The 26,963-nt window shown below is 39.4% G+C and overlaps 1 protein-coding gene across 4 annotated transcripts in view; it reads left to right on the forward strand.

The window, feature by feature from the left end:
* Nucleotides 1–20,549: 20,549 nt before the first annotated feature.
* Nucleotides 20,550–26,963, forward strand: part of gabra2a (gamma-aminobutyric acid type A receptor subunit alpha2a) — a 47,086-nt gene continuing 40,672 nt past the window's right edge. For all 4 annotated transcript variants that reach the window (XM_029460685.1, XM_029460686.1, XM_029460687.1 and 1 more), the window contains exons 1-2: nucleotides 20,550–20,682; nucleotides 20,975–21,051. In XM_029460685.1, the coding sequence (XP_029316545.1) occupies nucleotides 20,984–21,051 (68 nt within the window). In that variant the 5' untranslated portion in view covers nucleotides 20,550–20,682; nucleotides 20,975–20,983. The remainder of the gene's footprint in view (nucleotides 20,683–20,974; nucleotides 21,052–26,963) is intronic.

Below are 26,963 nucleotides of genomic sequence, written 5' to 3' on the forward strand. Positions count from 1 at the left end.
ACTTTCTCTAAATGCAACACGTTCCTGTGGGAGGGTATCATGCCTTCATTAGGAAACAGTGATATCAGGTCTATTGCTATCACAAAGTATAAGATCCGTTGCTACTATGTAATCGTATTAGTTGGCTGTCAGTGTGTTGCACAGACTGATGTTGATGGGACTTAAGGCAATGTGTTCATTTTCATCAACAACATGATGATTATTGCTTGTGTGCTGAAGCTATTGATTGATTTTGGCAGCAGCCAGCTTTCTCAAGCGTCAGGGACGGTGTTCTCTATCAGAAGACGGGTCATTAGAGCAACGTCATGAAGAGTGATGCAGGTGGATCGAAATACAGGAGTTACTGCAGGTAACATAAACTTAAAGAATATAAGTTTTATTCAACGTTCTTGCAGGCGAGGCCAAAACTAATGATTAAAAAACAAACCAAGGATCCAACGAAGACTGAACGAAAAACCAGGACTTAAATACAAACTAATCTGACGAGGGAATGAAATGCAGGTAGAGAGATGGGCGGAGAAGCTCAGGCGTGAGAAGAAGCACGGAGCTGATTTGCAGGGGACAAACACTGGGAGCCGGGAAAGAGCTGATTGGCTGGCAAGAACTCTGGGAGCAGGGAAGGACAAACAAGGCTGATACAGAGCAGGTGTATAGGTGGGAAAGGAGGGAAAGGCAGCAAACTGCAAACAGAAAACTATGGCCCAATTCCAATCCGGCCCCTACACCCTCGCACACTGTGACGGGGTGAACGCCGTTTGTAGTCACACTCACAGCTGAATGACGCACCCTTCTTTAAGTTGCAGGGTGTAAATACAGCAGCAAGCTTTGGGGCGAACCTCCCTGTCCGGCAGCCTGAGCCTGTGGGGAAAGTAAAACTCCCAAACTTCTTATCTCTGATGTTTATGAGCTGCTTGTTTATTTTCAAATATGAGGGCTGTCAAGTGATTAAATGTATCAAATTAATTATATGCTTTGTGATTAATTAATCTAAACTAGACTAAAATATATCAATATTTGCTAAGAAAAGCCCTCAAATATTTCAACTCAAACACATTACATTATCGTGGCAAATGGTGAAAATGTTGAATAGAAATATCAAAAGGGGGCATTAGAAATTAATTAATTGTTTTATTTTCAATCACTTGCCAGCAAGGGGCAGATTTTAACGGGAGGGTGAACATGGAGCTCATATCACCCACAACGATACAAAGTCGGTTGAAAATCTACGGTTGTGTGGCCATGTGGTCTTTTTAACGACTTAACACACTATTTACATGCACAGCTGACCAGTCGGGATTGTGCGACGCTTGGTGTCAGAGGTCTGCGTTGGTAAATCCACTCTGCTGGTGTCACTGCTCTTCTGTTCTGACAGGCATTACACAGGAGTAAATGCAAGACACAATATAAAGAATACATTTGAATACAATAAAAATGTCAAACTTCTACAACTGAACATCAGAGATTGTATGGATCCAGTTTAGAGGTGAAATACTGCGCCCTATTTCTTTGAAGTAGGTGGAGTGACCTGATATTTTTTCTCTTTAGCACCATGCAAAGTAAAGTAGAGCACAGGATACCTAAATTCTCCCTCTTGTTAAAAGTGTCAGACAAAAAGGCAAGTCTTAGTTTAGCTCCTAAGCTAGTTAGTTAGTACAGATATAAAAGTTGGGTCCGAAATCATAAAAAATATATATTTTGTGCTGTTGCTACAATGTGTACAACGTAACCATAATAACTTCTGGTATACATACAGAATATCAAGAATGTTCCGTTTCATTTTTAAAAAGAACCTTCATTTATTCAATTAGGACTACAATATACAGTATAACAAGATACGTACAGTGAGATAGCCAAGAACCAATCAGCTTTGTGCAGCTGATGAACTACAAATTACTATCTTCCAAAATGCAAATGTTCTTTCATACTTTATACTTCATACTGTGAACTTTTGCACTTCCCAAGGTTAGTAGGCTATTTGGCATATCAAATAAACCTGTTTTAAAATAACTCACCAAACATAATTTTTAACAAAATCTTAAGAAAAAATATTATCTTTAACATCTCCACTGTCAAATATATGAACATACAAAACTAACTCCATGATGTTTCCTAGTGGATGCAAATGTTTTTTCTGCCGCTAACAGGAAGTGCCCGAACCGGAAGTTACTGAACCGGAAGTGACGTCATCACATGAAGTGAACGAAAAAATTACAATATTATTAACTCTCCTTTTCAACTAAAATAATTACAGACAAATTATTTAAAGAGGATATTGAAAATGTTTTAAGGGCAACACAATTATTTTTCTTGAATTTGGCAATGTATTTATCATTATGCACCAAATCACCAAGACCTAGTCCTTGTCTAAGAAAATCTACTTGACAATAAAACTGTTTTTGATTCTGATGAGCTGTGTCACACGCAGAAAACCTGTTGTATTTGGGTCAAATGCTGGGATTGCAATTTTGACATCCACAAGAGAAATAGCAATGTATCTCCAGACAAGAATGCATGCAGTGTTCCTTTTTGCAGACAGCGCTGAGCATCACCCAGGCAGAAATTATGCCAAAGCCGATCAGTTTGCATGCTGAGAGAAGGAGCCGGACCTCAGCGAGCGAGCAGCAAAACCTCATGTCACATCACTGTCGCTTTAACTCACCAGCTGCTCTTGCTTCTGACAGCACAGCATGTCTGATGACTAAGGCCAGTAGGGGCCTGACAATGATCTGAAATCTCCCTGTAATCTGTTCACTACCTGCCAAGTTCAGTAGAACTTCACAAGCATACAGGCCCTGTCGGTCGGCTTCACGTCAATGTCAGGGACAAGGTCGCTTGATTTGTCACATTGTGACATGAGAAATGTCCTCACTGGAACCTGAAGGAAGCCACTTCTTCCATCTGGCTCTTTGTTCATATGTAAAAAGCTTGCACTCACAGGAATGAATCAAGTTGGTCGCTTTGGTTTAAAACAAAAGAGTTACACTACTGGACAGAAATCTGGTATGTATATTCATGGTCTCAAGAGAAGTAATCCTATTCATTCTAATGAGCTTTGATCTAGTGCTACAGAAAACTATTTTCCCCCTTCGGATAAATTAATAGCTGCATTTGAATGACATTTGCTGTGGATATTCAGAGTCTCCAGAGGATGAATTATCTTGTTTTCAGTGACTCATGTCTGTCTGTTATAGCCACCATAATTTCTAGTGCCACAATTTCTACTAGAACTCATAAATGATTAGTGTGGTTTGTCGTTGAACATAACGAGGTCACTCATGCTCCCAGATTATGAACCCTTTCCATTACACCATGAGGTTTTCTCTCATTCCACCAGCAGGCCAAACTTTCTTACTTCATATCATAATCTTATAGGCAGATTGTCATGAACTTTACTGAGCACATTCATACACCCAAAGGGATAAACCCTTTTGTTTATAATGAGCTCATAGTGCAGAGGAGTGAAATTAGGCAGGGTTTGGCCTTTCATTTTTTGTGTTTATAACCAAGTGCAATAATTAAAGGTTATCTATATGACATTCAGAACATTAATATAGCAGCAAACAACTATTTGCTTTATAAATATAAAGTGGATGAATGATTTCCTGTGCAGAGAATGAAGTCACACTCCCTCTGTGTTTTAAACCAAGTTTATTTGTTCTTCGTTTGTGAGTTGTGTATGTGAGCCTACTGGCTAGCTAATGGCCGCCGCTCTGCACGGTGCTCACATGATGGTTTTCGTTGATAACACCCTCGTCCTCACCAACGCTGTTGTCCCAGAAGTGTAACGTCCATCATCCGGTACCCCTCGGTTAAGACAGTTGTCACCACTATTGCCGTTGTTTGCATTGCTAGTGCTGTTCGCACTGTTAGCTTCTAGCACCATTAGCTTCTAGCACCGTTAGCTGCTAGCAACCGTCTCAGGCATCTCCATGTTGAGAGACGTCTGCAGGCAATCACTCAATCATAGATATGCTCTGAATTTTGTATTTAGTCCCTTCAAAGTAATTTAGCATCAACCTTTCTTTTGCCTTTGTAAGAAACTCCAATATTTTAGCTCTCTCTGTGTTTGGAAAACAATGTCCTGGCGTTCCATAAAAGAGCCCGTTGGGACAGATGAATAAAAAACAGAAACATAAAAATGAATATGCATTATCAAGAGACAGGATGCAAAATATAATAATGGCGTCAACACATGTGCATCATGTTATACACATTTTCATAAATTTAGCTTTTGGTACATTTGTAAACTTTGATCTTCACTAGATTTTAAAATAACGTTCTTGGGTTTTGTTCCGTCCACATCCACATACATACGTCAAATCCAGATACTAGGGCAACAGTGGCTAAAAGCTGTCTTCCCATACATTTCTGTTGAGATCCTTGTGTCGACTAGCAGGCCAGGTGCAGAGGATCTGAGAGACCTGCGAGATACATATCTAAAGAGCAGGTCTGAGAGACTATTTTGTGATTAACAGAACTATTAATTAAATATTAAAATCAATATTAAAACAGATAGGCAACCAATGCAAATACTTTAAAATGGCTGTTATATGTGCTAGCTGTGTCTTTGGAGTCGGGACTGTGCCCACTGCCCCTACCTGAAGCTTTCCTTCTGGGGACGGGCCACTCTCCCCGGCTGCAAAACAGGACAGTGCCAGTGTCATCGAGGCCAACCAAGGGATAATAGGCCAAATAGACATCTTTGGACATCAGAAAGGTAGGTGATCGGGCAGCAGGGGCAGCATTAGTGGAACACTGCATCTACAAAATATCCAAGCTCGCTATCCGATGCCTGAACAGTGGCAGCGGCAGTAAAACTGGACAAAAGAATATCCTTCTGTTTTAGTTTGTCTGATAGTCTGCAGATGTCTTGCTTAAGGTGATCTGCCTGTTTGCCTTCTGGAGTAGACGTAGGTAGGCATGGTACAAACATAAACATACATTGCCATAAACATGCTAAAAGCTTAACATTCTCAATTAAAACTCCTTTATCACTGCAACTTCACTGCATTTTCATGCAATCATGCGTTTTCATCCTTGTGTCCATGTATTAGTCATAAAGCAGACATGACCACCTTCTTACTTCTTGCCAGTGTTTTGTGTGGCCCGCTGTACCATCCAATGACATATTTTTTTTTCCGGCTGAGAGAAGTTTTGTTCTCTCCTCTCTCTCTCTCTCTGCTAGCAGCCTTGGGGACATCACAAAAGCTCATTCAGCTATCAGAGTTCCAGAGAGCTAAAATTACTTTTATGAGGTCCACTGCTGAGGAAAGGCACCAATGAGAGGGAGAGGTTCCAGCTAGCATCAGCTTTAGATGCACAGCAGCTCCACTAGAACCCCTGAGTCTGATGCACATGCTAGGGCAGCCAGAAGAGTGTTCAATCAATGCCATATATGCTATATATATATAACCGTATGTGGTGCAAAATTGTATGTGACAAACATTTAAACTCTAAAACTGGACCACAGTGATGGAAAGGAAGCCAAATAATGTTATTGATTCTGAGGCAGCTGAACGTGCTCACTACTGTTTAACCTAGATTTTCTTAGCTTTCAACCATATCATCTTGCCATAATGCCGAAATCACAAGAAAGCACACATATTTAAGAATGCTTTGTTGACAGCGTTTCACAAAGTATACAAAGTACCCTCTCACTCAATTTATCACTAAAACCGCATCATTTTTTAATGAAGTTTCGAGACTTTCTAAGGACTTTCTGCCTCCAAGCCCTCTGTGCCTCTCCAAATGAATCATGCAAAAGACACAGCAGCATTAACTTCATTTATTATTTGTAATCAAATAAACACAACTCCAATTGAATGCTAATGTTCCGCTGTGTCTGCTGGATGTGTAAAAGTGTTTGCCAACACGTCACATAAGCTCATGCCATGTGTGATTTGTATCTTGCTGAGAGGAAATGCAGAGTTGGTGAGTTTGACGCTTTAAAAAAAGTGATTTCACTTTAATATTATAGTGACACATGTTTAACAAGTAAAAATATCTGCCGTGGTAAAAATCAACTCAACTTTAATTTCACTCCACATCTGCAGTACTGCACCCCACCAGGGGGAACCACTACTTTTTCACTAAAGGTGGTAAAGAAGCAGAACATGTGATGTGGATGACTTTATGTTTCTCTGTATGTAGCACTCAGTCTTTGTTACTTTGTTACTGTTTTAGTGACACTTTCACTCTTAACTTTCAATGTGGCATTTTCTATGTGCAAAAGATTTCCAACTGGCACCTGGATTGGATTTAGACTGACATGGTCTATCTACATCATATACACTACTGTAGTGAAGAGAAATGGGGGCTTTGAAAAACACTTTCCTGAAGCCACACTTTTAGATTTTACCTTACATCAATACTTACTGTATGTCATAAGACTATTCAGGCTTCTGGTTTAGCTTGGTTCTTGCTCAAATGGCATATTGTGCCAAGAGTTTCCATCAAACAGAGCAACAACAATCCCTCCACAACTTGTGTCCATTGAGATGCATAGTCAGACAGGACACTGTGGTCCAATCAGTGACCCACAAACAGACCTGAATAACACAGTCCAATCAGAGTCAAGCTGCTAAACTATTCTTCACCTAGGCTCACAATGACAACACACCATTAACCCAAAAAACACTATTCACGCGAAGAGAAGAAGAAGATAGAAGAAGAAGAAGAGAAGAAGAAGAAGAAGAAGAAGAAGAAGAAGAAGAAGAAGAAGAAGAAGAAGAAGAAGAAGAAGAAGAAGAAAACCAAACAGAAACGCAGCTCTAAACTATCTGCCCAGGAAGCTATAAATGTGTTTGCATGTTAACTGAAAGATCATTGTGTGTGTGTATCTCCGATCCTCGCTGAGGTCTCCACATGGCAATAGGACAGAAGCTGGCCGTGCAGGTTGCCGGGAGAGGTTGTAGGTGGAGGTTTTGTCTCAGCTGTCTGCCAGAACCCAGAACTCGGTGGGGAGATTATATCTCCTCACTGGCCTGCGAACACCTCGGGATCCCCCAGTCGGAGCTGGAGGATGTGGCCCAGAGAAGGGAAGATTGGGGTTCCTTACTGGACCTGCTGCCCCCGCGACCCGACCCCGGATAAGCAGTAGACGATGGATGGATGGATGGATGTCTGCCAGAACCTGCAGGTGGAGGTGGTGGTTGCATGTTGCTGACAGTAGCTGTAGATGGAGGTTTTGTCTCTGCTATAAGCATTAATCGGCAGGTGAAGGCTGTGCGTGCCGGTTTCTGACAGACACTGTGGGTGGAGGTTTTGCTGCAGTTGTCTGCCAGAAACTGCAGGTGGAGGCGGTGGCTGTAGGTTAATTATAGAGGCTGTAGGTGAAGGTTTGGCTGAAGCTGTATGCAGGAATCTGTAGGTGGAGGCTATGCCTGCAGGTTGCTGACAGGTGGAGTTGGCTCTCTGGAAACATCCAGGTCATTAAGCGGAGGATGGATAACAACCCTGTAGGAAACGTCCACCAGCACCAGTCCGTCTTCATCCACTGATTGTGTGGACGTGGGACGGTCCAGTCTCTCCCACAGTTTCTGCTTGATGAGACGTCCCAGATGTAAACTATACGGACGCAGACGACCACTCTTGAACCTGTGAGGAGCGGAAGACACAGAAATTAAAACAGAACGATGAATGAAACATTTTGCGATAGATTTCTCAGTGATGGAAAATGTGTTAATTATCTGATTGATTGTTGACACAACATACCTCAGCATATGATCCACAGCTTCATGGTAGAGCTGCTGGTACTCCTCGACTGAGCGGTTCTGTATCTTTAGAGGTTTGTCAAGGTGCAGTGCAGCAGTGGGGGTCTGGGGGCTGGGAGCCACGTAGGCCCGCTTCCTCTTCTGGGGAAGGTCTGCAGAAGCAGGAGAGCGCTGGCGCTTTTGCTTTAAAACTGGCGCCTGGAGAAGGTCAGCAACACACGAGAGGATGTCAGGCTCCAGTAAACTTCTTTCTTAACAACATACTTTTAAAAATTTGAAAGAACAAACATGAGAATCAAATGTCTCACCTGATTGTTTCTGCAGCAGGGACACTGTCTGCAGGCTGCAGGCTTCTTTGCACCCTCTGCTTGGCGTGAAGAGACTCTCCTTCCTGTCTGCTTGACTTGCAGGTGGACGGATACATCACACTGCAACAACACACACATGTCAGAATGAGGCTTCACAAGTACAGAGCAGACATTTTGACTTCGCCCTCATGTCAGTAATAACTTAGTGATGCATATACTGTAGCCCATATTATATATTTTATTATATTGTATGAAAATATAATGTCACATATCTACTGGGAATTACTGTATGTACTAAGCCGAAGTACTTTAGTGATGAAGGCCTATTTCAATTAGCTTCATTAAAATATCAACGTATTTCAGCTGGGAGATCAGTGATATACATTATCTTATTATATGTATAGAGGGAATATTATTAAAACATAATTGTACGTTGTTTTTAATGAATAGTTTGACGATTCAACGGTAAATGACATAGAAAACACTGCAGACTTTCAAAGTGATCAAATATCACATGTTCCATGATGGAGGTTTGTTGAGTTGCTTTCGTCTCTGTGAGTCTTTACTTCTTGTCCGGAAGTAAAAAGTCTGCAGTAGAAGAAGATAGTTTGGAAGAAATCGTTGAGTGAAAGTTGAAAAAAAATGTTCAGACGTTGTTTATTTTTAAATAATGATCGTATATAAATGATGCACCTGGAGAAAACCATAGCAACCATGGAATCCTCCACGTCCATTTTGTACACATGTGTTCTTACAGTCACCTCATCTCTGTGATCTGAAGTTTATACAATCAGCCTGAGATCAACTCCATATCTAAATATGAATCTCCAGGTCAGAGCTGTATTATAACACTGGACATTTATTACTCGGGTTCAGTTTGGTTGCTCAGATGTAACTCACAGTATTTGCAGCAGAGACATATATTCACCATTATCCACATACTTATTTATATAGCATATCTATATATAAATAAAACTAATGAAAGCACTTGTTATTGCATCATTAGTGGTACAGACCTGTTGTTGTCGTTACACAGATGGCCGATCATTCCGACCGACAATATTAGAGTTTTGTGAAACATATATTTAACTTCATTTAAAACCTCTTACCATGTGGACGCCTGCGGGCCCAGCAGGAGTTTTATTTTGCCATGTGTTGTGTACAGTCCACAATCCTGGATGTGTTGTGTACAGTCCACCATGCTGGATGTCACATGTCACATCTTTTTAGAAAGCTTAGAATCTCAACTATTTAAATTTTGAGATCACAATTACAACAGCAGGTACAATCAGCTCCTCAAACTAGCAATTAAGCTCAAAATCAAAATCATAACTTTGAGCCAATTCAATGCATGGCACAACCACGGGAAAATACATATTTAAGGAAGTATCTAAATGTGTGAATGAAATGAAACTTCCCCGGGACAAACTGACGGGACTGACGACAGACTGCGATGTGATGAAAAGAGCGGATTAGTGGGCAGGATGCGGGAGAAGATGCAGCGGGAGATCTGTGCAGGTGAGCTGACGGTGTATCACCACATCACACACCAGGAAGCGCTGTGTTGTAAAGCTCTGGAGATGGAACATGTAATAAGTACCGTTACACAGACAGGAACATTTATACGAGTCAATGTAAGTCTTTTCCTGAGGAAATACATTCTGAACATGGCGGTGCGATGGCTGAGTCGAGGGAAAGTGCTGAGTGGATTTTTTTTAGTTTAGTGAGGAAATCTGGCCGTTTTTGGAAGCAAAGGGAAACACACCACAGATCTCTGGGACGAAAAGTGACGATGTGAGCTGGCCTGTTTGTGAGACATAATGAAGCATCTCACTGTTAAACCTGCAGCTTCAGGGCCGTGTGATCACGGACATGTATGATGCAGTGAGAGCCAAGCTGCATGTGGGAGACTCTGATGCAGCAAGGAAACTTTGGTCACTACAGTGTTTCCAAACACTGACAAACCATGTTATAAATGTTATAATATCTCCAAATTGCTCAGCTTGGAAATGCCTTGTGTGACTCTTAGAAAAACCTGTCTAATATGTTGTTGTTTTTGTTCTGAAATTTGAACCTGAACTTGGTAATACTTGATGCTATGTTCCTATTGTGTTTTCCAGCTCTTACCTACCAGCTATACCCATCTTCAGGCATCTTTTTCAACAAGAAATTCAGACAGAGAATATTTTCTTCAAATTCAGTATATTCAGTATATTGCTTCATATATATATATGTATATGTATATATGTGTGTATATATATATATATATATATATATATATATATATATATAGATATGTATATGTAATATATATGTATGTATATATACGTAGATATAGATATATATATATATATATATATATATATATATATATATATATTATCTATATATATACATATACATATATATATATATATATATATATATATATATTATATATATACATATACATATATATATAATATATATATATATATATAATATATATATATATATATATATATATATATATATATATATATATATAGTGTGTATATATATATATATATATATATATATATATATATAAGTGTGTGTATATATATATATATATATATATATATGTATATATATATATATATATATATATATATATGTATATATATATACACACACACAGATGTGGGTTAGGGTTGTGGAAATTAATGTACATTTTAAATAATTTCTATATCTTGAGTTGTTTTGATCATAAAGTAAAATACTATATTGTTCAGTTCCAGACACCTGTGACTAAATGTTTTGTGCCTTTGTAGACACACTATGATGTGTAAGTTGTAATGCACATGTGTAAATGATAAACTGAGGCATAATATTGTTAAATTTGCACTTATTTTTCTTAAGAATTTTCTGGTTGTTCATAATGTTTTGTAAAAAGATAGTTTGTTAAATGTGAATATTTTCAGAATGTACTTATACTTTTTTGCACTAAAACAAACGGGAACATTTGGAGATGTCGTTATTTATAGGTTATTATACTATGATTTTACTGGTCCGGCCCACTTGAGAACAAATTGGGCTGTATGTGGCCCCTGAACTAAAATTAGTTTGACACCCCTGATCTATGCCACTTCTTAATTATCATCAAATTGAGTTTAAACTTCTCACAGAGATATAAACATAAATACAAATAAACAGTAAGTATCACTTACTTTTATTTTCCTTTATATATATAAACAACATAGATACAGTACATTTTGACAGATATAAATTAGGTATTGCTTATTGTAAACGGTGCATTCATATCACTTCTGCTCCAGAAGCATATTATAAATAGTAAAGGAAGGGTTAGGGTGAAGGACTGGATGAAGGAAGATTTACATTTTTATTTTATTTGAATAGACAGATAGTTCCGGTACTAGATTATGATTGGCTGAGGCGCGTTGTAAAAAACAACAACAATAGTATCACTGCGCAAATCACCTACTGTGATAAGTGGTTGGAAGAGATGCACAGGACAGAGCAACAAGGTAAACAAGAAAGGAGTCACACTGAAATTAATGAGAGAGAAACTGAAGAGCTGGAAAAGTCACGAAACAAAGCCGCAAATGTTAAACAGACTATGAAGTCTGTTTGCTGTTTTCAGACCTGGTCATCCGCTAGGACAAGAACGATCGAAAGTACGCAGCACGGTTATTCAATGAATGCACAAAAGAAAGAAGACAGATGCTGTAAAGAAGAAGCACAGAGAGCGTATGCGGGATTATGTTGGAGCAGCAGAGCACCCACTTTGTCATGTTGCTTTGTTAAAGAAACGTTTCCTGTTGTTGTTGCAGCATCGCCCTTTTATCTCCATCCAAAACGGACAAACTACACCATCGACCTATGGAGAGCTAACCATGTAACTTTAGCTAGCTGCTTGTTTTTATTTGTAGCCTATTATACCCGCTTCTCTCTAGTTATAGTGAGCGTAATAATTGCAGATGGTAAACACGTGTTTATAACAACTGTAACTGTGATATTAGAGAGCATGTACCAGCGAAGAAGATTAATGAGGATATCCAGATAAATGTTAATAATCAGCCCGATCTTTAAACAAGCTCCACAGCGTCTGCGTGTTGCTTGGCAACCAATCTGCTTTGTCGCTGAAGAACTATATTGTTTGGCGGAAGAAGGATTATTTGTTATCAATGAATGATTTAATTAGTTTGGTGTTGTGAGTTTCTTATCTGAAACCTTGCCTGGTATATGTAGTAACCATTCTCCGCTCCTCTCGTGGCCTATTGCTTCATTTTATTCCGCTCGTGCTGCAGGGTGAACTATTGCTGGGTAGCCTACAGTTTGTTCCAGCTTCTCCCCTCTGGTGGCGCTACAGCACTGTGCACCAGAACAGTTTCTTTCCACATGCTGTTACTATGATGAACATCAGTCATAAAGTGGCAATTAGCCGGTAACATTTACCTACAAATGAACTATTTGCACCTAATTGGCTGTGATGTTGTGATCCAATTTGGATCAGTACCACATGTTATGGTATTGTGTCCCTGCCCTATAGCAGTTGTGTACTGTGAAGTGTTTTACTTTCTGTATGCATGTGTAATATAATCAATAAACATTTGATTACAAAAAAACATGTTTTACAGTTTCAAATGCACACTGTGCTTTAACATGTATGAATTATCACTGTCAAATATACATCCTGCATTCTGCATACTATAAACATGAATACATATACTGTACATAACCATCCACTTCATATATAGCCATCCAATATGTATTTCTTTGCAGTTCTTGTATTTGTTTACAATTTACAGAAACACTCGTTCATTGTATTTTATAATAGTTCAGTTTATTTGTACCTATCTTCAGCTTTGTTGTCCTTTGTCCTTGTATTTAGCTGTGTCTATTTCTATTGAAACTGTGTGCACCATTGAGAGCAACACACACCAGAGTAATATTCCCTGTATGTGTTCACATACCTGGCCAGTAGGCTGATTCTAAATGTGATTAGAATGTATGGCAACCAGGCTCAGTCTCCTCAGGTTTATTCAGCCTCCATGCACTCAGGCATTTGACAACAGCTCATTTCAGTTCACATGGGAGAATCCACTTGATGTTATTAGGGTGTAATTTGATGGTTGGAGCAGAAGGGAAGGGAACTTCATCTCTGCAACACAAAGACAGCACACAGTTTCTCTTCAAATAAGAGAACAAGACATCTGCAACCAGAACAACAGTGGGATTTACTGTATGAACTCAAATGAGCGTGATTATTTGTAGTGAAATGTATATGCCATGTTTCATATTTGTGTTGTATAATGTACATCTGTAAAAAAAAAAAACATTTTGGGGGTTTTGTAACATTAGGCACACATAAGCCTTTTTATTGTTTGCTTACCTGAACTACCTGTAAGTAGCCGAAGCTGCTGACAGTGTGCAAGAGTTCAATACTTTATTTTGCATTTCATTGTAGAAAAAGAGGGCACATCAAAGATAAAGTGAATGTATTTGCTTTTCCATTGGAAACACATAATGTTCTTAAAACCTGTTGGAATTGCTATATGTGACTGGGACCCACCTATAGTCTATTATACATCCCCATGTGGAGCACTGACAGGAAAATAAAAAATAGAAGTCGTCCCTTTCTAAAAGGTTCAGTGTCATTATTCAGACTTAAAGGTGGTTATGAAGTGGAGACAGACTGTGAGACTATGATCATGTTATAGACGGTATCTGAATGATAACAGCAGCCCACTTTCATGCCACATGCTTTAGCTCACCGTCATGGATACTGCAATTTCAAAGAGGAGCTGTTATGACCACCTACCCTATTTTCCCATGAACACCCTCCCCCAACACACTACACGTGGCTGTCATCATCCCTTAGTATCACAATTGCTTGTCCACAGATTATGCATCCAAGAAGCTGCTGTAAATATTCCTATCCATAAATGTCAACAAATGTCACATGAATACGGTCAGAATTTGTCAAAATAAAACAAGTAAATCTACTTCCTGTGATCCACATTCACCCCTAACATCACATCAATGTAAGTTACATGGGAAGTAAAGCAGATGAGGAACAAAATGAAAAATCATTCATTTCATTAAATTAATGTTTTGTAAATTACTTATTTTGAGAATCAAGTCACATGTTTGGCCATTTTAGCTGACAACTTTGAGCTGTGCAGCTCTCCTCTATAGGTCAGTGTTTCCCACTCTCCCATGATGCTGGTGACAACTATTCCTCCTGTAGTGCGTGACAACTGCAAATCTATGTAATGTTCACCGTAATCATCTGTTTGACTGTTGTCAGGGCAGGAAGGTCTGAATTAGGTCCTTAAAACTATTAATTGTTCTATAAATTGTCAGTCCTTTGGTGGTTAAAGCAAGTATATTTTAATAGTACAGTTTTGATAATCTGGTTTCTCTGTTTACAGCACAGCCAGACAACCCTTGAAATGAAATGATTCAAGGGTCACCATGTTTTAATAAAGAAGGCTGAAGAAGACAGTTATCCAACATGGTACGGCTGATGATCCTCACCATCTCTCGTTTTCACTCATAAGAAAGCATGTATTTAGAAAAAGAGAGATGGAGAAGGTTGAGGTGGATATGGATGTTAATACTGAGGTAAATGCAGCCAAACACATGCTCAAATGTCTTAACAAAATAAGATAATGTTTATTTTTTGGTAAAAGAGCCTTTGTAGCACGGTATTTAATTCACGTTTCACTTTCCCAACACAATCTTCCTTGGGATTCCTGTAAATTCCATCTGGAAGGAACAGATGGGGAGAACTTCCCCCTGAAAACAAACCATCACAGATTGCATGACCTTTGGTAAATCCAGCTGAATGCATAATCATTCTATGTTAAAGTTTTCCATCCTATTGTTTGTGTGATCCTCTCTAAAAATGCAGATGCAGTGAGGATAGAAACACAAATACTATGACTTACTTGACCTGAGTAAATCTGGCCCTAGTTCTTGTGCTCATCACTCAATTTCCTTGTTAGATGTTGTGTGCAAAGTTGGTATTTTATTCCAATTGTGGCACCTCAGGAATAATTAGCAGGTGATCAAGAATAGAGACATTCCTCCTCTAGAGACCATAAATATCCACAGCAGATTTTACAAAAAGCCATTAGTTTTAGATTTTTCATGTAAGAAATGTACAGATTTTGGCCTACTGGGGGGAATAGACTGAATATTTGTATAATAATTGGTCTCTAAACGTGGGGACGTTTGGGACTGTTCCAGAGGTTCAGGTCCACCAGAAGGCAGGGCAGACAGCCGAAACAGCTCTGGAGGGTGGACAGGAGGCTGGAGGTCAGAAAAGGTGACTGGTAACTGATGATTCAGCCATAGGTCAGGCCAGGAGGCTGAAAGTCTGCAGCGCTGGATACCAGAGCAGGGGATGATCTAGCAGAGTGTTTGCGTAGACGGGCAGCTGAGAGGCAGAGGTACTGGGCAGCTGAAAACGTTGGGGGGCCAAGGAAAACACACCTTCTTCTGGGGACTGGACAGTACAAAATTTGTCAGAGTCCAAATACGTCCAACTTTTCATTGGATCGGAAAAGTGAACGCATACAGATACGCATGTCTAACCTATTGATAGAGTATCATTTACTTATACAAAATGTATCAGACGAATACCCAACGAATGCATAACGTATACAAAAACATGGCGTATACACAATATCTGCAACACGCTGGTTTACGTTGATATAAGGTAAGGTATAAGTAGTATTCGTTAAGAGCAGGCGGTGTTACGCTGGGGTGCGTTGTTGAACGCTGATGTTTTGAGCATGTTCAAAATTACTGGCTGTACCCATCGTGTGCTTCATAAGTTACGTTACGTTACATTAGACATACGTGAATACGGAATACGTACTTGAATACTTACCTACGTAAATATAGTACGTGAATATTTACCTATGTAAATACAGTACACGAATACTTACCTACGTAAATATAGTAAATAAATAAATATGATATATGAAATATGAATGATATAGGCTACGTCGGCTGACGGTGAATCCTACAGCCAATGTATTGATAACGAGTGGATAACCTATTCCTACCCTATGTTAAGATTATCCCTGACGACGGAGTAACTTATTAAACGTGTTTCTACAGTACAGCTAGCGTTCAGCATTTTAGCCGTTCTCCAGCATCAGCATGATGTGAACCAGATGGCACTTTTCCATCTCTGTTGGCCAGAGACTCTGATACGTTTTGTATAAGTAAGTGATAAGCTATCAATGTTTGACATACGTATAATAATTTGTTATGTATTTGTTATGTATACGTCAGCTACAACACCGCTGTGGAAAAGTTGGATGTATTTGGACTCTGACACATTTTGAGCTAATTTTCATATACACCGCCATACGTTTCTGCCATACGGAACTGTGTGACAGGGCCGTATGTCTGGCGTGTTCAGTGTATCATCTGCGTCCTTCAAACGATCACAACTTACCCTTAATTTATATCAACCTATTGCCGATATTTCGTATGCGCCGGCATACGTTTCTGTCATACAGATATGTGTGACAGGGCCCTTAGGATCATAAGGTTTAGAAAATACAAAATCAAAGCAGGCAGGCTGCAGGCAGGACCATGGCAATTTTGAATAACTGGCAGTAAATGACCAGAAATGGACCAATATTGCTATTAAATTTGAATACACAGATGACAACATTTATCAAGAAAGGTTTGGATTTGTAAGGCCCATAGTGTCATATAAGTTGGGTACCTGATCTCACCAGAAAAAAACGACAGTCAAAAACATGTGGTCATGTGAATATTAATAAATTATTATTATTTGTATATGTCATTAAGCTTGTTCTTGACGCTCTTATTGAGAGCAACTTACAGTGAACTAACTACAGGGACAATCCCCCTGGACCAACTCAGGGTTAAATGCTTTGCTCAAGGGCACAATGAACTCACAATCTTCCTGTGTTCTATTGCCCCTGGCCTAAACACTAGACTACTACCAACAGCAGGTTAAATAATCACACACACAATACCAGGAGTGGTGTTTGAACCCACATGGGCATTTGGCCATTGGATCTTAAATCCAACACCTTGACCACTCGGCCATCTGTATAATTGGACACATCAAGAAGACATAAGCTATAACATATCCTACTCAAAACACAGCAACCCAGAACATATCTGCAATAAAATAAATAAAGGCAATGAAAAGCCATAGCCTCACAAGTGGAGTAAATTCTGAGCTATGGATTGAATCTGAATGAGTAGAAATCTCCACAGCCTTGTGTCACTAACAAAGTATTCTAGATGTTTCCTGGGTCAGGCTGATCCCAAGATGGAGCCCTCCAGATAGCCTCAGGTTGATTCTTCATACTGGACTGAACCTGTCACAACAGTTCAGCTATAAGTAGAGCATGATGTTGGTGTCATCTATGAAACAGCTACCTTTGAGCTTGGTACAGATTTGCTAGGAGTTGATTGAAAAACATTTAAAGAAAAAGGTTTACATGAGTATTATGTACATGTGGTTGATAGATGATAGTTAGAACTATCATTACTTGACTTGATACATAGACGGCTGAGTGAGATATGAAGTGAAATTGAACAAAGATTTCCCAGTACTGATAAACATATACAGTAGGAAGGGGGAAGTAAATACTTACATTTACATTAAGTTGGATTCCTTGATTTTTATCTCTGGTTTGGACTTCAACAACTGTTTCTTTAGCTGCATAATGCTCCTCTATGTTCACCAGCTAGTCTCTAACTCAGGTGTGTCAAACTCAATTTCACTCGGGCACAAACTAATATATGTTAAGCATAAAGTAACATAAAATGAAAATACCTGAGTGTACTAGTAAAGTAAAGAACCTTTAAAATTGTCCCTAAGCCCATAAAACAACTGACTAATACCCACACACACAAACACACACACACACACACACGCGCGCGCACGCGCGCACACACACACGCACACACACACACACACACACACACACACACACACACACACACACACACACACACACACTGTGTCTTCTGTAGTGTTCATGTTCAGGTCACTGTGACTGTGCCTATGACTAAGCATTTACACTCGAAGCCTGGATCCACTCCACTCTTTGACCCTTTGAGAACAGCTCTGACCTAACAAAGCCTGGAAACGTGCAGTCCAGAGTGCTAACGGTCATCAGCACTGTCAGGAGTGTGCACGTGCTGCAAAAGTCCACGTCTGTCAACGCCCCGCAGTTCTTCTGATCAAAGTATGTTCTGCCTTTCAAGCCTTTTACTGCATGTAGGTTTGTATGTATAACAAATCACATGTAAGTTGGTAGCTGGTTGCTGTGTTATTCCATATCCAAGAGGATGAATGTTTTTGGTTTTCCTTCATCTATCAGGCTATATTTTCCAATTGTCCACTAAACAAAAAATGGAAATGTTTTAGGCACATTTAAACTCCTGTATGCTGTTCCTGCTTCAGATAATTTCATGTGGCGTGCCATCTAACCATGTATTCAATCAAAAGTGTTTCTACCGGTTCTGAATGGCCACACTCAAGTGCAAAGCTAAGAGCCTGCCGTCACAGCCCATGGCTGCTTCCCACTGCATCCCTGATCTATTCCCAACAACTCTGTGTCTTTTGCGTGTCTTTGTCATCTCAATGCCATGAAGTGAGCAAATGAGAATAACAGGGCAAACAGGCATTTGCAGTGCTGCAAATGCCTTCGAGGGGAAACAGTCTGTGTGCTTTTTCATATTTCCTGTTTTGAAAAGTTACGAATGCAGACTCCTCAATTCTACCGTCAGAAATGGGGTTTAGACGCTGTTTGAAAATCTGACAAGCACTTTGGTCTAATTATACTGAGACCTCATGACCGTTTATCTCCAGCCAAATTTAGGGGAAAAAATTACACTTTTGTTCCAATTACGAATAAGAATAGCAAAGTTGTCAGTTAGGTCTGTTCATCCACACATTCTAGAGCGCTCTATCAGAGCTTTAGGCTTTTAGTCTGGTTCATTCTGAGGCTCATGTGACTCTTTGAAAATGAATCAAAACTTATGAGCCTGGACTGTATTAAATGTCAATGTCAACCACCAACCGAGCATCAGTGATGTATGCAAAGTGAGGTGCCTGCACAGAGCACAAAGGTTATTAAAATGCAACACCCTTGACCTTTTGCAGGTACATTGTTTTGATCTGATATCCATGCATTTCTTGTACCCACCCCCTGACATATGTTAGCATCAGATCTTGGAGCATCTTTACTGACACCAAAGCCCTGCTGGCAGGGTAGGAGATAGCTGTAAACCCAAAGGTCTATATATTTCCTGTGTGTTTTTGAACAGTTAGTACTGTTGGTGAAGGTTGCTGCCGTCAGGGACTATTAGTTGAGACATTTACGACCTTTCAGGTCATGGTGCCTCTACAATTCTTCTCCTGCTGTGTTTCTCTTTCTCAGAGTGTGTTTTCACAATTGTGGAAATAACAGTTGCTCTATTTCGACTTGTGATTGTTCGCTTTCGGCTCTCATGTAAAAAAAACCCAGGGCGAGTTCAAATAAAAGAGGCACAGAGGACAACCAGGGTTCATCTGTGATATCCTCCTAACCCTTTGTCAGTACCACAACACACACATGCTATGCACAATGAAGGCTAATTAACATGTACTCTACAAATAACACTATTTTTAATTTCTTATGCTTTAAAAAAAATGTCAATAATTTTAATGCTTTATACATATACATTATATTATCAATAAAAGTGCTCCAAAATACTAGGATTAGATTCAAAATCCAGGGAGGTGTGCTGAAGGCACTTGGCTGTGGCTGCCACCTAAAGTAAACGGGCTCTTGATTATACATGGCTAACAGATTTGGCTTGGCTTTGGAGATTCAGATTTGGGTTGAGAATTAGTTCCAGTTAGTAACACCTGGGACAGTGTGTGGCCCGTCAATCTGGCTGCGCCAGTCTGGCAAATTGTGACCACTGAGTACATCCAATTTTGAAGTGTTGGGTGAAATTAGTTGCAAAGCATTTTCTGTCTTTAGAAGCTGAAAAGGGTTATACTCCCAAATGCGTACAATCAGTGCATTTATTTCAAGTGGTAACTAATAGCAAAAAAAGAACCAAGTCGTATTTATATAATTCATGGAAAAAACATTATCAAAAAGGTAACTGCATGTTTATTTCATGAATGTTTCTCATTAGTTCCGGTTGTGCCAATTCAGTTTGAGGTCTTCAAAGGATCTGGATTTATTCTTTTGCTGTGGTTTTTGATTACTAAAGTTCACATTTTGCCAAGTCTTCTCCTCTCCTCCTTTTTATGTATATTGACAGAAATTCATTTGTTCACGAAACTATAACACCTAACACCTATAGCCTACATGTCATTCCACACGTTTTTTTTGTGCAACTTGCATGGTCGATTGTCATTGTGCACAGTGGTGCGCACTAACGAATACCTCTTTACCAGGAAATGAACGCTGCCCACTCCGCCTCAGTATGTCTCCATCAGTGTGCTGATCTGCAGCAGGACAGTTTGCTCTCGGGTTAGTCTCAGGCGGAGCTGACAGAATGGACGGACAGTAAACGCTCTTCTCTCATTTTCTGTCAAAGCCTTGTTCAACTCCACTGTGTTTAGTCTCTGTCCAGTCTCTCTTGGCAACATAGAGGACTACCTGATTCAGGTAGGGAGAATCACTCGATAACGACACTTAATTAGGCGCATTTAAAAAAGAAAGAGCTGTTGAGAAAGCTTATTATTCAGGCAGTGTTTGAAGAAGGAGTTGGGTTTGCAGAGTCTTGGATTAGGTGAATTGAACAGAAACCCAGTGTGAGGAGACTAAACCGGTGTGATGTCTGTCTTTATGGACAAAGATATCGATTTGGGATGTGTTGAATATCAACAGCTGGAAGGTGGTTTGTGCCGCTCTACCATGTAATTACGCGCTCTGAAAGCGTTTCCCGTCTTGTTTTCAGGCTTCAGCAATGAGAGGACGATGGAGCGGACAATTCATGTCCATGTTGGTCTCTTTGATCGTTATGTGGAAGACACGGTAAGTGTTATGTCAGTGATATGTGTTTTTATACATGAACAGAAAAATACTAGCGCTCGGACGGCAGACTAACCGCGCGCGCGGGCTCCGGCCACGGGTCTGTGGTTTTCCATATAAAGGCTGTTTAACGGGATGTTTTGTTAGGCAGCAGCAGTAGGCTAGGCTTCTACAAGTGGACTACAACCGACCTTAATGAGCCGCGTTAACATAAGGATTTAGAATACACGTCCTTTCTTAACGGTTGCTCTGAGCGCTCAATTCATCCCCGCTTAGAAAGCGCAACACCAGACCTCATTGATATATCTTTCAAATAAACGATTATTTGAATATCCAAAAAAAATCACACATGGCTCAAAACTCTTTGGAGTTGCTTAAGACTTGTTATGGCGTTCTGTTAAATTCGGTGCCTCGATAATGTACCAAGCATCAATTCATTTCGATAAATCTCAACTTTATGAATTTTCACCCATCGTGCTGCACTTCGACGGAAAAAGATAGTGATAGTAAATGGGCAAACCGTTTCCAAAAATCAAAATCCTAATCAGGGACGTGCAGTCAGAGGAGGCTCTCATGAAAAGTAAAAAAACAAATAACAATAAAAATAAAATAAATATGAATATGTGTCCACTGGTCTGTGCTCTAAATATATTTTCTGTATGATTTTGATCATTTTTATAGTCGCTGAATATGCGTATTCTCTGTTCAGATTCAGGAGAGATGTGAGTTTCGGCAGCGACGAGCTGAGCCTCACCTCGGATTGCGCAATCTATGTTGTGCGCATGCATTTGGCGCGTGCCTGTCGCTATCTCTCTGTCTGTCGCCAATATAATGTTTACAGACACTTTTATTATGCGTCCTGACTTTTCATACTCCAGTTAATGTATATAATGTATGTGTGTAACATATTAAGACTTGCTGATGTAATATAAAACCACAGTGAGAAGATACCAGGTGAGGCAGACGGTACTCAGTGCCCACGTGAGCCCACAGGTTCGTGTTTCTGCTGTTCTTCTACGCAGAGACGGTTGGCGCCAACAAGCTAGTCAAGTGCACTATAGCAGTCCGTTGAGTTGAATTTTTTTCTCAGACTGATGGCCAAACATGCAAGAGTATATATCTAAGCTTATAAAACGGACATGTCAAATCAAGAAATCTGATTGGTTCTTAGCGTGGTATAATGAGTGGTAATGGGTAGAATTGTAGTTACTTTTCACAACAAGTCAGTATCCCTCCGCATCTGAGAAAAAGCTAAATTATGTCCGTTAAGAAACAAACTTACAAAGCTTTACTATGGAGGAATGGATTGATCAGTGCTTATCTCCAGAGAAAAAAGCCCCTAAAAGAGACATGCAGAGCTAAGTGAAGAGCAGAGCTGTTAGTGTTGTTGCATAGCAGCCACCTCGCACTATGTTTTGTGCAGAAGGCAACAGAGGGACTATTTTATTTTGAACATCATTATTCAATAATAAAAACTATTTAAATTGGAGTGTGTATTTTTCTTTCATATTGCCACACTTGGTAACCATTTTATAAAAATCACTTCAGACCGTGATATATGGTCATTATATCACAGTTAAGGGGGTTGGTGATAAAATGGCCATATACCACGGCCTGTCGTGAGCTATTGCTTAATTAAACAATTCTCAAAACTGAAAAGGTAAAGGAGATTTTTGTTCAGAAGGATAGTACTTCATTTAGAAGTAAAGGTAAGACCACAATTGTATTGAAAATGTGAACTGTTTTAAGAGAAAACAATCCGATATTTAAATTAAAAATAAATGTTGACCTTAAATATAATATTATTTAGTTTTTTGTTATCCTTTTGTTGAACAGTCTGTATTAAAATTAATCAAAGCATCAGACTAAAAAAGCTTTTAAAAATAACTGAATATTACGATTAAGGTCAAAATTGAAATCTGTGTAGAAGGAGTATGAATTGTGGAATTGTGCGGGCAACTTTAGAACACATGGAGGGTGCAGTGTACCTCTCTCTGAGCCGCTATAAATGTATGTATGTGTGTGTGTGTGTGTGTGTGTGTGTGTGTGTGTGTGTGTGTGTGTGTGTGTGTGTGTGTGTGTGTGTGTATAAATAATGCTGATATGAGATATGGAACATCACCAGAAGTCAATGTTCATGCTGCCAAGAAAATGGTGAATAAGTTCCTCTGTTGGGTTCATATATTTGTAAATCTGACTCTGAAAAAGTCAGTGCCTCACCAGCCATGATCCTGAATACATATTTATCCAATAATTGGAATTCCATTAATCGGTATAGTATTTTATTGTATAAATATTGTGCAACAAGAATAAAACGGCTGTGTGTGTAATACTGTGATAATGTGAATTAAAACTATCCAGGTTATCAACCATCAAACAGAAAATATGTCTCACTGTGGAAATGAATTGTCCTGGTTAATTATTGTTGGGGTTCTGGTATGAGCAAATCTGGTTAGTAACACACATTCATGATAATTAATATTAATACGACTTTTCATATTCATACCATAATAAATAGGGGTTGATAATAACTGGCATTACATTGAAGTAAGTGTGTTATCTTAAAAAGGCATTCAAATGGTTATCAGAAGGAATTAACAATTATATTTAATATAATTATTATTTTCTTTTAATTAGAATGATTTAATTTACATTAATCCACCTTTAGAGCCTTTGTATCAAAGTAAAACGATAGACAGTTAATATAATCTCATAAAATATTCTAGACTAGAAATTTGATATTTAAATTAATAAATGGTAAATGGACTGCATTTATGTAGCGCTTTTCCAATCTTTGCGGCTTGTGGCTACCATACAAGGTGCCACATGCTTTTCAGTAGTTATATAAACATTCACACACCGGGAGCAATTTGGGGTTCAGTATCTTGTCCAAGGAAACTTCGACATGTTGACCGCAGGGGCCGGGATTGAACAAATTATTGTGAGATGGTAACATGTATGATATTGGGGCCGGGTGTAGAAGATGGTTAGTGTGCATGCGACTCTGTCTGTGTATACGATGCAAACACATCACCTGGCGAAACAACCTAATGTTGCCTATTAGCTCCATACAACATATTACACAATACAGTTTAGTGAATAAAAACAAATCAACATATGCTCATACATTTACAACAGTATTGTAGTTCTGTGCTTACTTACCGTGTACAGTTAATGTATGTAATGTTCTTTGCCCATATAGAGTGTATCTTTACACAAGAGCTTGTTTTTCATTTTAAGAGCATGCCTCCTTGATTTCACGTTCAGATTTTGTAAGGCTTGCCACCCAAAACCATGCCCCACACTTACATGGTCCCTGCTTGTGCTAAGATTTGCTCAGCCTCTCCTCAAACTGCATGCTTGCACTCAGATATATTGTTACTTGCACAGATTTCCTGCGCTCAGATTTGAGTGTGAGGGCAGGGTTTTGGGGGAAAACATTACAACATCTGAATTTGAAATCAAGGAGGGATGCTCTCAAATTGAAAAACATTCTTGAATAATGATAGTTGAAAAGCTCAGTGGAGTCCATGAATGCAGAGATTACTTTGCTGATAGCTTGTTAGTTTAGCTGGCAAAATGTTCTGTCAAAAAAAGCTGACTTTGTTGATGGCGATGTGCTGCCGGTCGAGTCGTGTTGAGTTGTGCAGTTACAGCTTAGTCAGCTGTGTGCTAGACAGAGGAGACTGGTCGTTCTGTTTGTTGCTCCTATTGTGAAGGCTAACCGGCTGTGGAGAGCCACTGAACGCACTAAACTTGGTTACTGAAGAATAGCAATGCCAGCTAACTGGAAGTCCTTTAGGCAAGTTTTCGAATCTGTACCGTTAAAATAAGAAAGCTCAGTGATCAGAGAGCCATCCAATGCGGCAAACTGCAAGGGTCTGCGCCAGGCCGTTGCTGCACTACGGTCGGGGAAGAATAAAGTAGCGCAGAGGAAAGACCAGAAGAGAGGAGGTCCGGGTAGAAAGAGAAAGAGAAAGAGAGCAATGACATCGCCAAATTACAGTTTTGTTGAACCGGTGACGTCATGGGTCACAGGCTACAGTAACCAATTGCTGGTGTACATTCATATCAAATCAAATCAAATTTATTTGTATAGCCCAATATCACAAATTATACATTTGTCTCAGTGTGCTTTACAGACTGTACAGGTTACGACACCCTCTGTCCTTAGACCCTCGCATCGCACAAGGAAAAACTTCCTAAAAGAAACCCCAAAATTAAAGGGGGAAAAATGGAAGAAACCTCAGGGAGAGCAACTGAGGAGGGATCCCTATCCCAGAGACGTGCAATAGATGTCGTATGTACATTAAGCCCTCAGGCGGAGTTTAGGGTGCTTCCCAATGCAGACACAGGAGGTGGTTTAGGGTTGTTTCACACCCATAGAGTATCATGGAAAATTGAGATTCATGACTCAGTTGTCATAATGTGAGGTCCCCAAAATGATTATTTTAAAAAAATAAAGAAAATAAAGAAAATTCATATTGAGACTTGAGAGCAGGCATTTTGTCACAATTCCCTGCCTCGGTGCATCACTACTCTTCATGATAGATTAAGCAATACTTTTCTGTGCTAGATTCTTGTTTACAAGTAAATATTTGTGTTATATTTGTGTGTAATGTCTCACTTTATAAATATGTAACAAGCTTTCCTATTAACAAGTAAAATGTCCCTCCGTGTATCCACACTCATTATGGCAGTTAAAAAACATTGATAACACTTTAGAATACGGCTGTAACATGTAGAGTGATTCTTCCCAATTTACAGTACACTCGCAAAGTACATAATAATAATAATAATAATAATAATAATAATACATTTTATTTAGAGGCGCCTTTCAAGACACCCAAGGACACCGTACAAAATAAAAGAGACAGAAACAGCAGGACATTGGAAGGGAGAGCAGACAAACAATACCAGAGATATGGTTGAGACACATGAAGAAAGCAATAAAGAGAAAAGGGGGGGGGGATTGGAGGAGGATACAGGATGATTGATACTACAGAGAGTAGGCCAGTTTAAACAGGTGAGTTGAGTTGGGACTTGAATGTTGTAACAGTTTCGGATTGTCGGATGTGTGGAGGGACGGAGTTCCAGAGCTTGGGAGCAGTGCAGCTGAAGGCCCTGGCACCCATGGTGATGAGGCGTGATGTGGGGATCGTCAGTAGACCAGCTGAGGATGGGCGGAGGGAGCGGGAGGGGGTATACTCCTGAAGGATACATACAGTACTGATACATACAGTACATGCATACATTTTTTTTTATAACTAACATTTTTTAACTAACGGGTACCAATTCTAATATAACGGCTACAGTATAACCTACCGAGCAACAAAACTAGAAGTTTGGGGGGAAATGGAATACTGAGTTCTGTAGCACTTTATAGAAAGCTGTAATTGACTTCAAAATGACCATATGCCGCTTATCAACACTGGAGGGGTACAGATTAGATTATAACAAAATATGGATAGCTACGTAATTCCTAGATCAGGGTAAATTTATGCTTTTACTTTGGAACAATGGTGGAGGGAACATACTGTAGGCCAGGGCTATTCAACTTCATTAGCACGTGGGCCAGATAGGAAAATCACTGGGGGTTTGTGGGCCACACAATACTTTGTCAATTAATCACTACAAATAACTCTTACTTACAGTAGTGTTAATAGTTACTAATACATGAAATGAACGAGTCACGTGCATCCTTTTTTTCACTTTAATTGTATCACCATAATTCATTGCAGAAAGCAACCAGTCCATACACAACAGTAGGAAAGCTATGGTTACAAGGCTTGACACAAAAGTGCAAAATGTTGCATCTTTAAAACCATGGAGACATGAGTTTGTTTTCCCAACAGGTCCATGTCCACTAATTTTGAAAAAAAGATGAATATAATAAAACAGTATTCATCACATTA

This window comes from Cottoperca gobio, chromosome 22 (assembly GCF_900634415.1).
Source record: "Cottoperca gobio chromosome 22, fCotGob3.1, whole genome shotgun sequence".
NCBI classification, from domain to species: domain Eukaryota; kingdom Metazoa; phylum Chordata; class Actinopteri; order Perciformes; family Bovichtidae; genus Cottoperca; species Cottoperca gobio.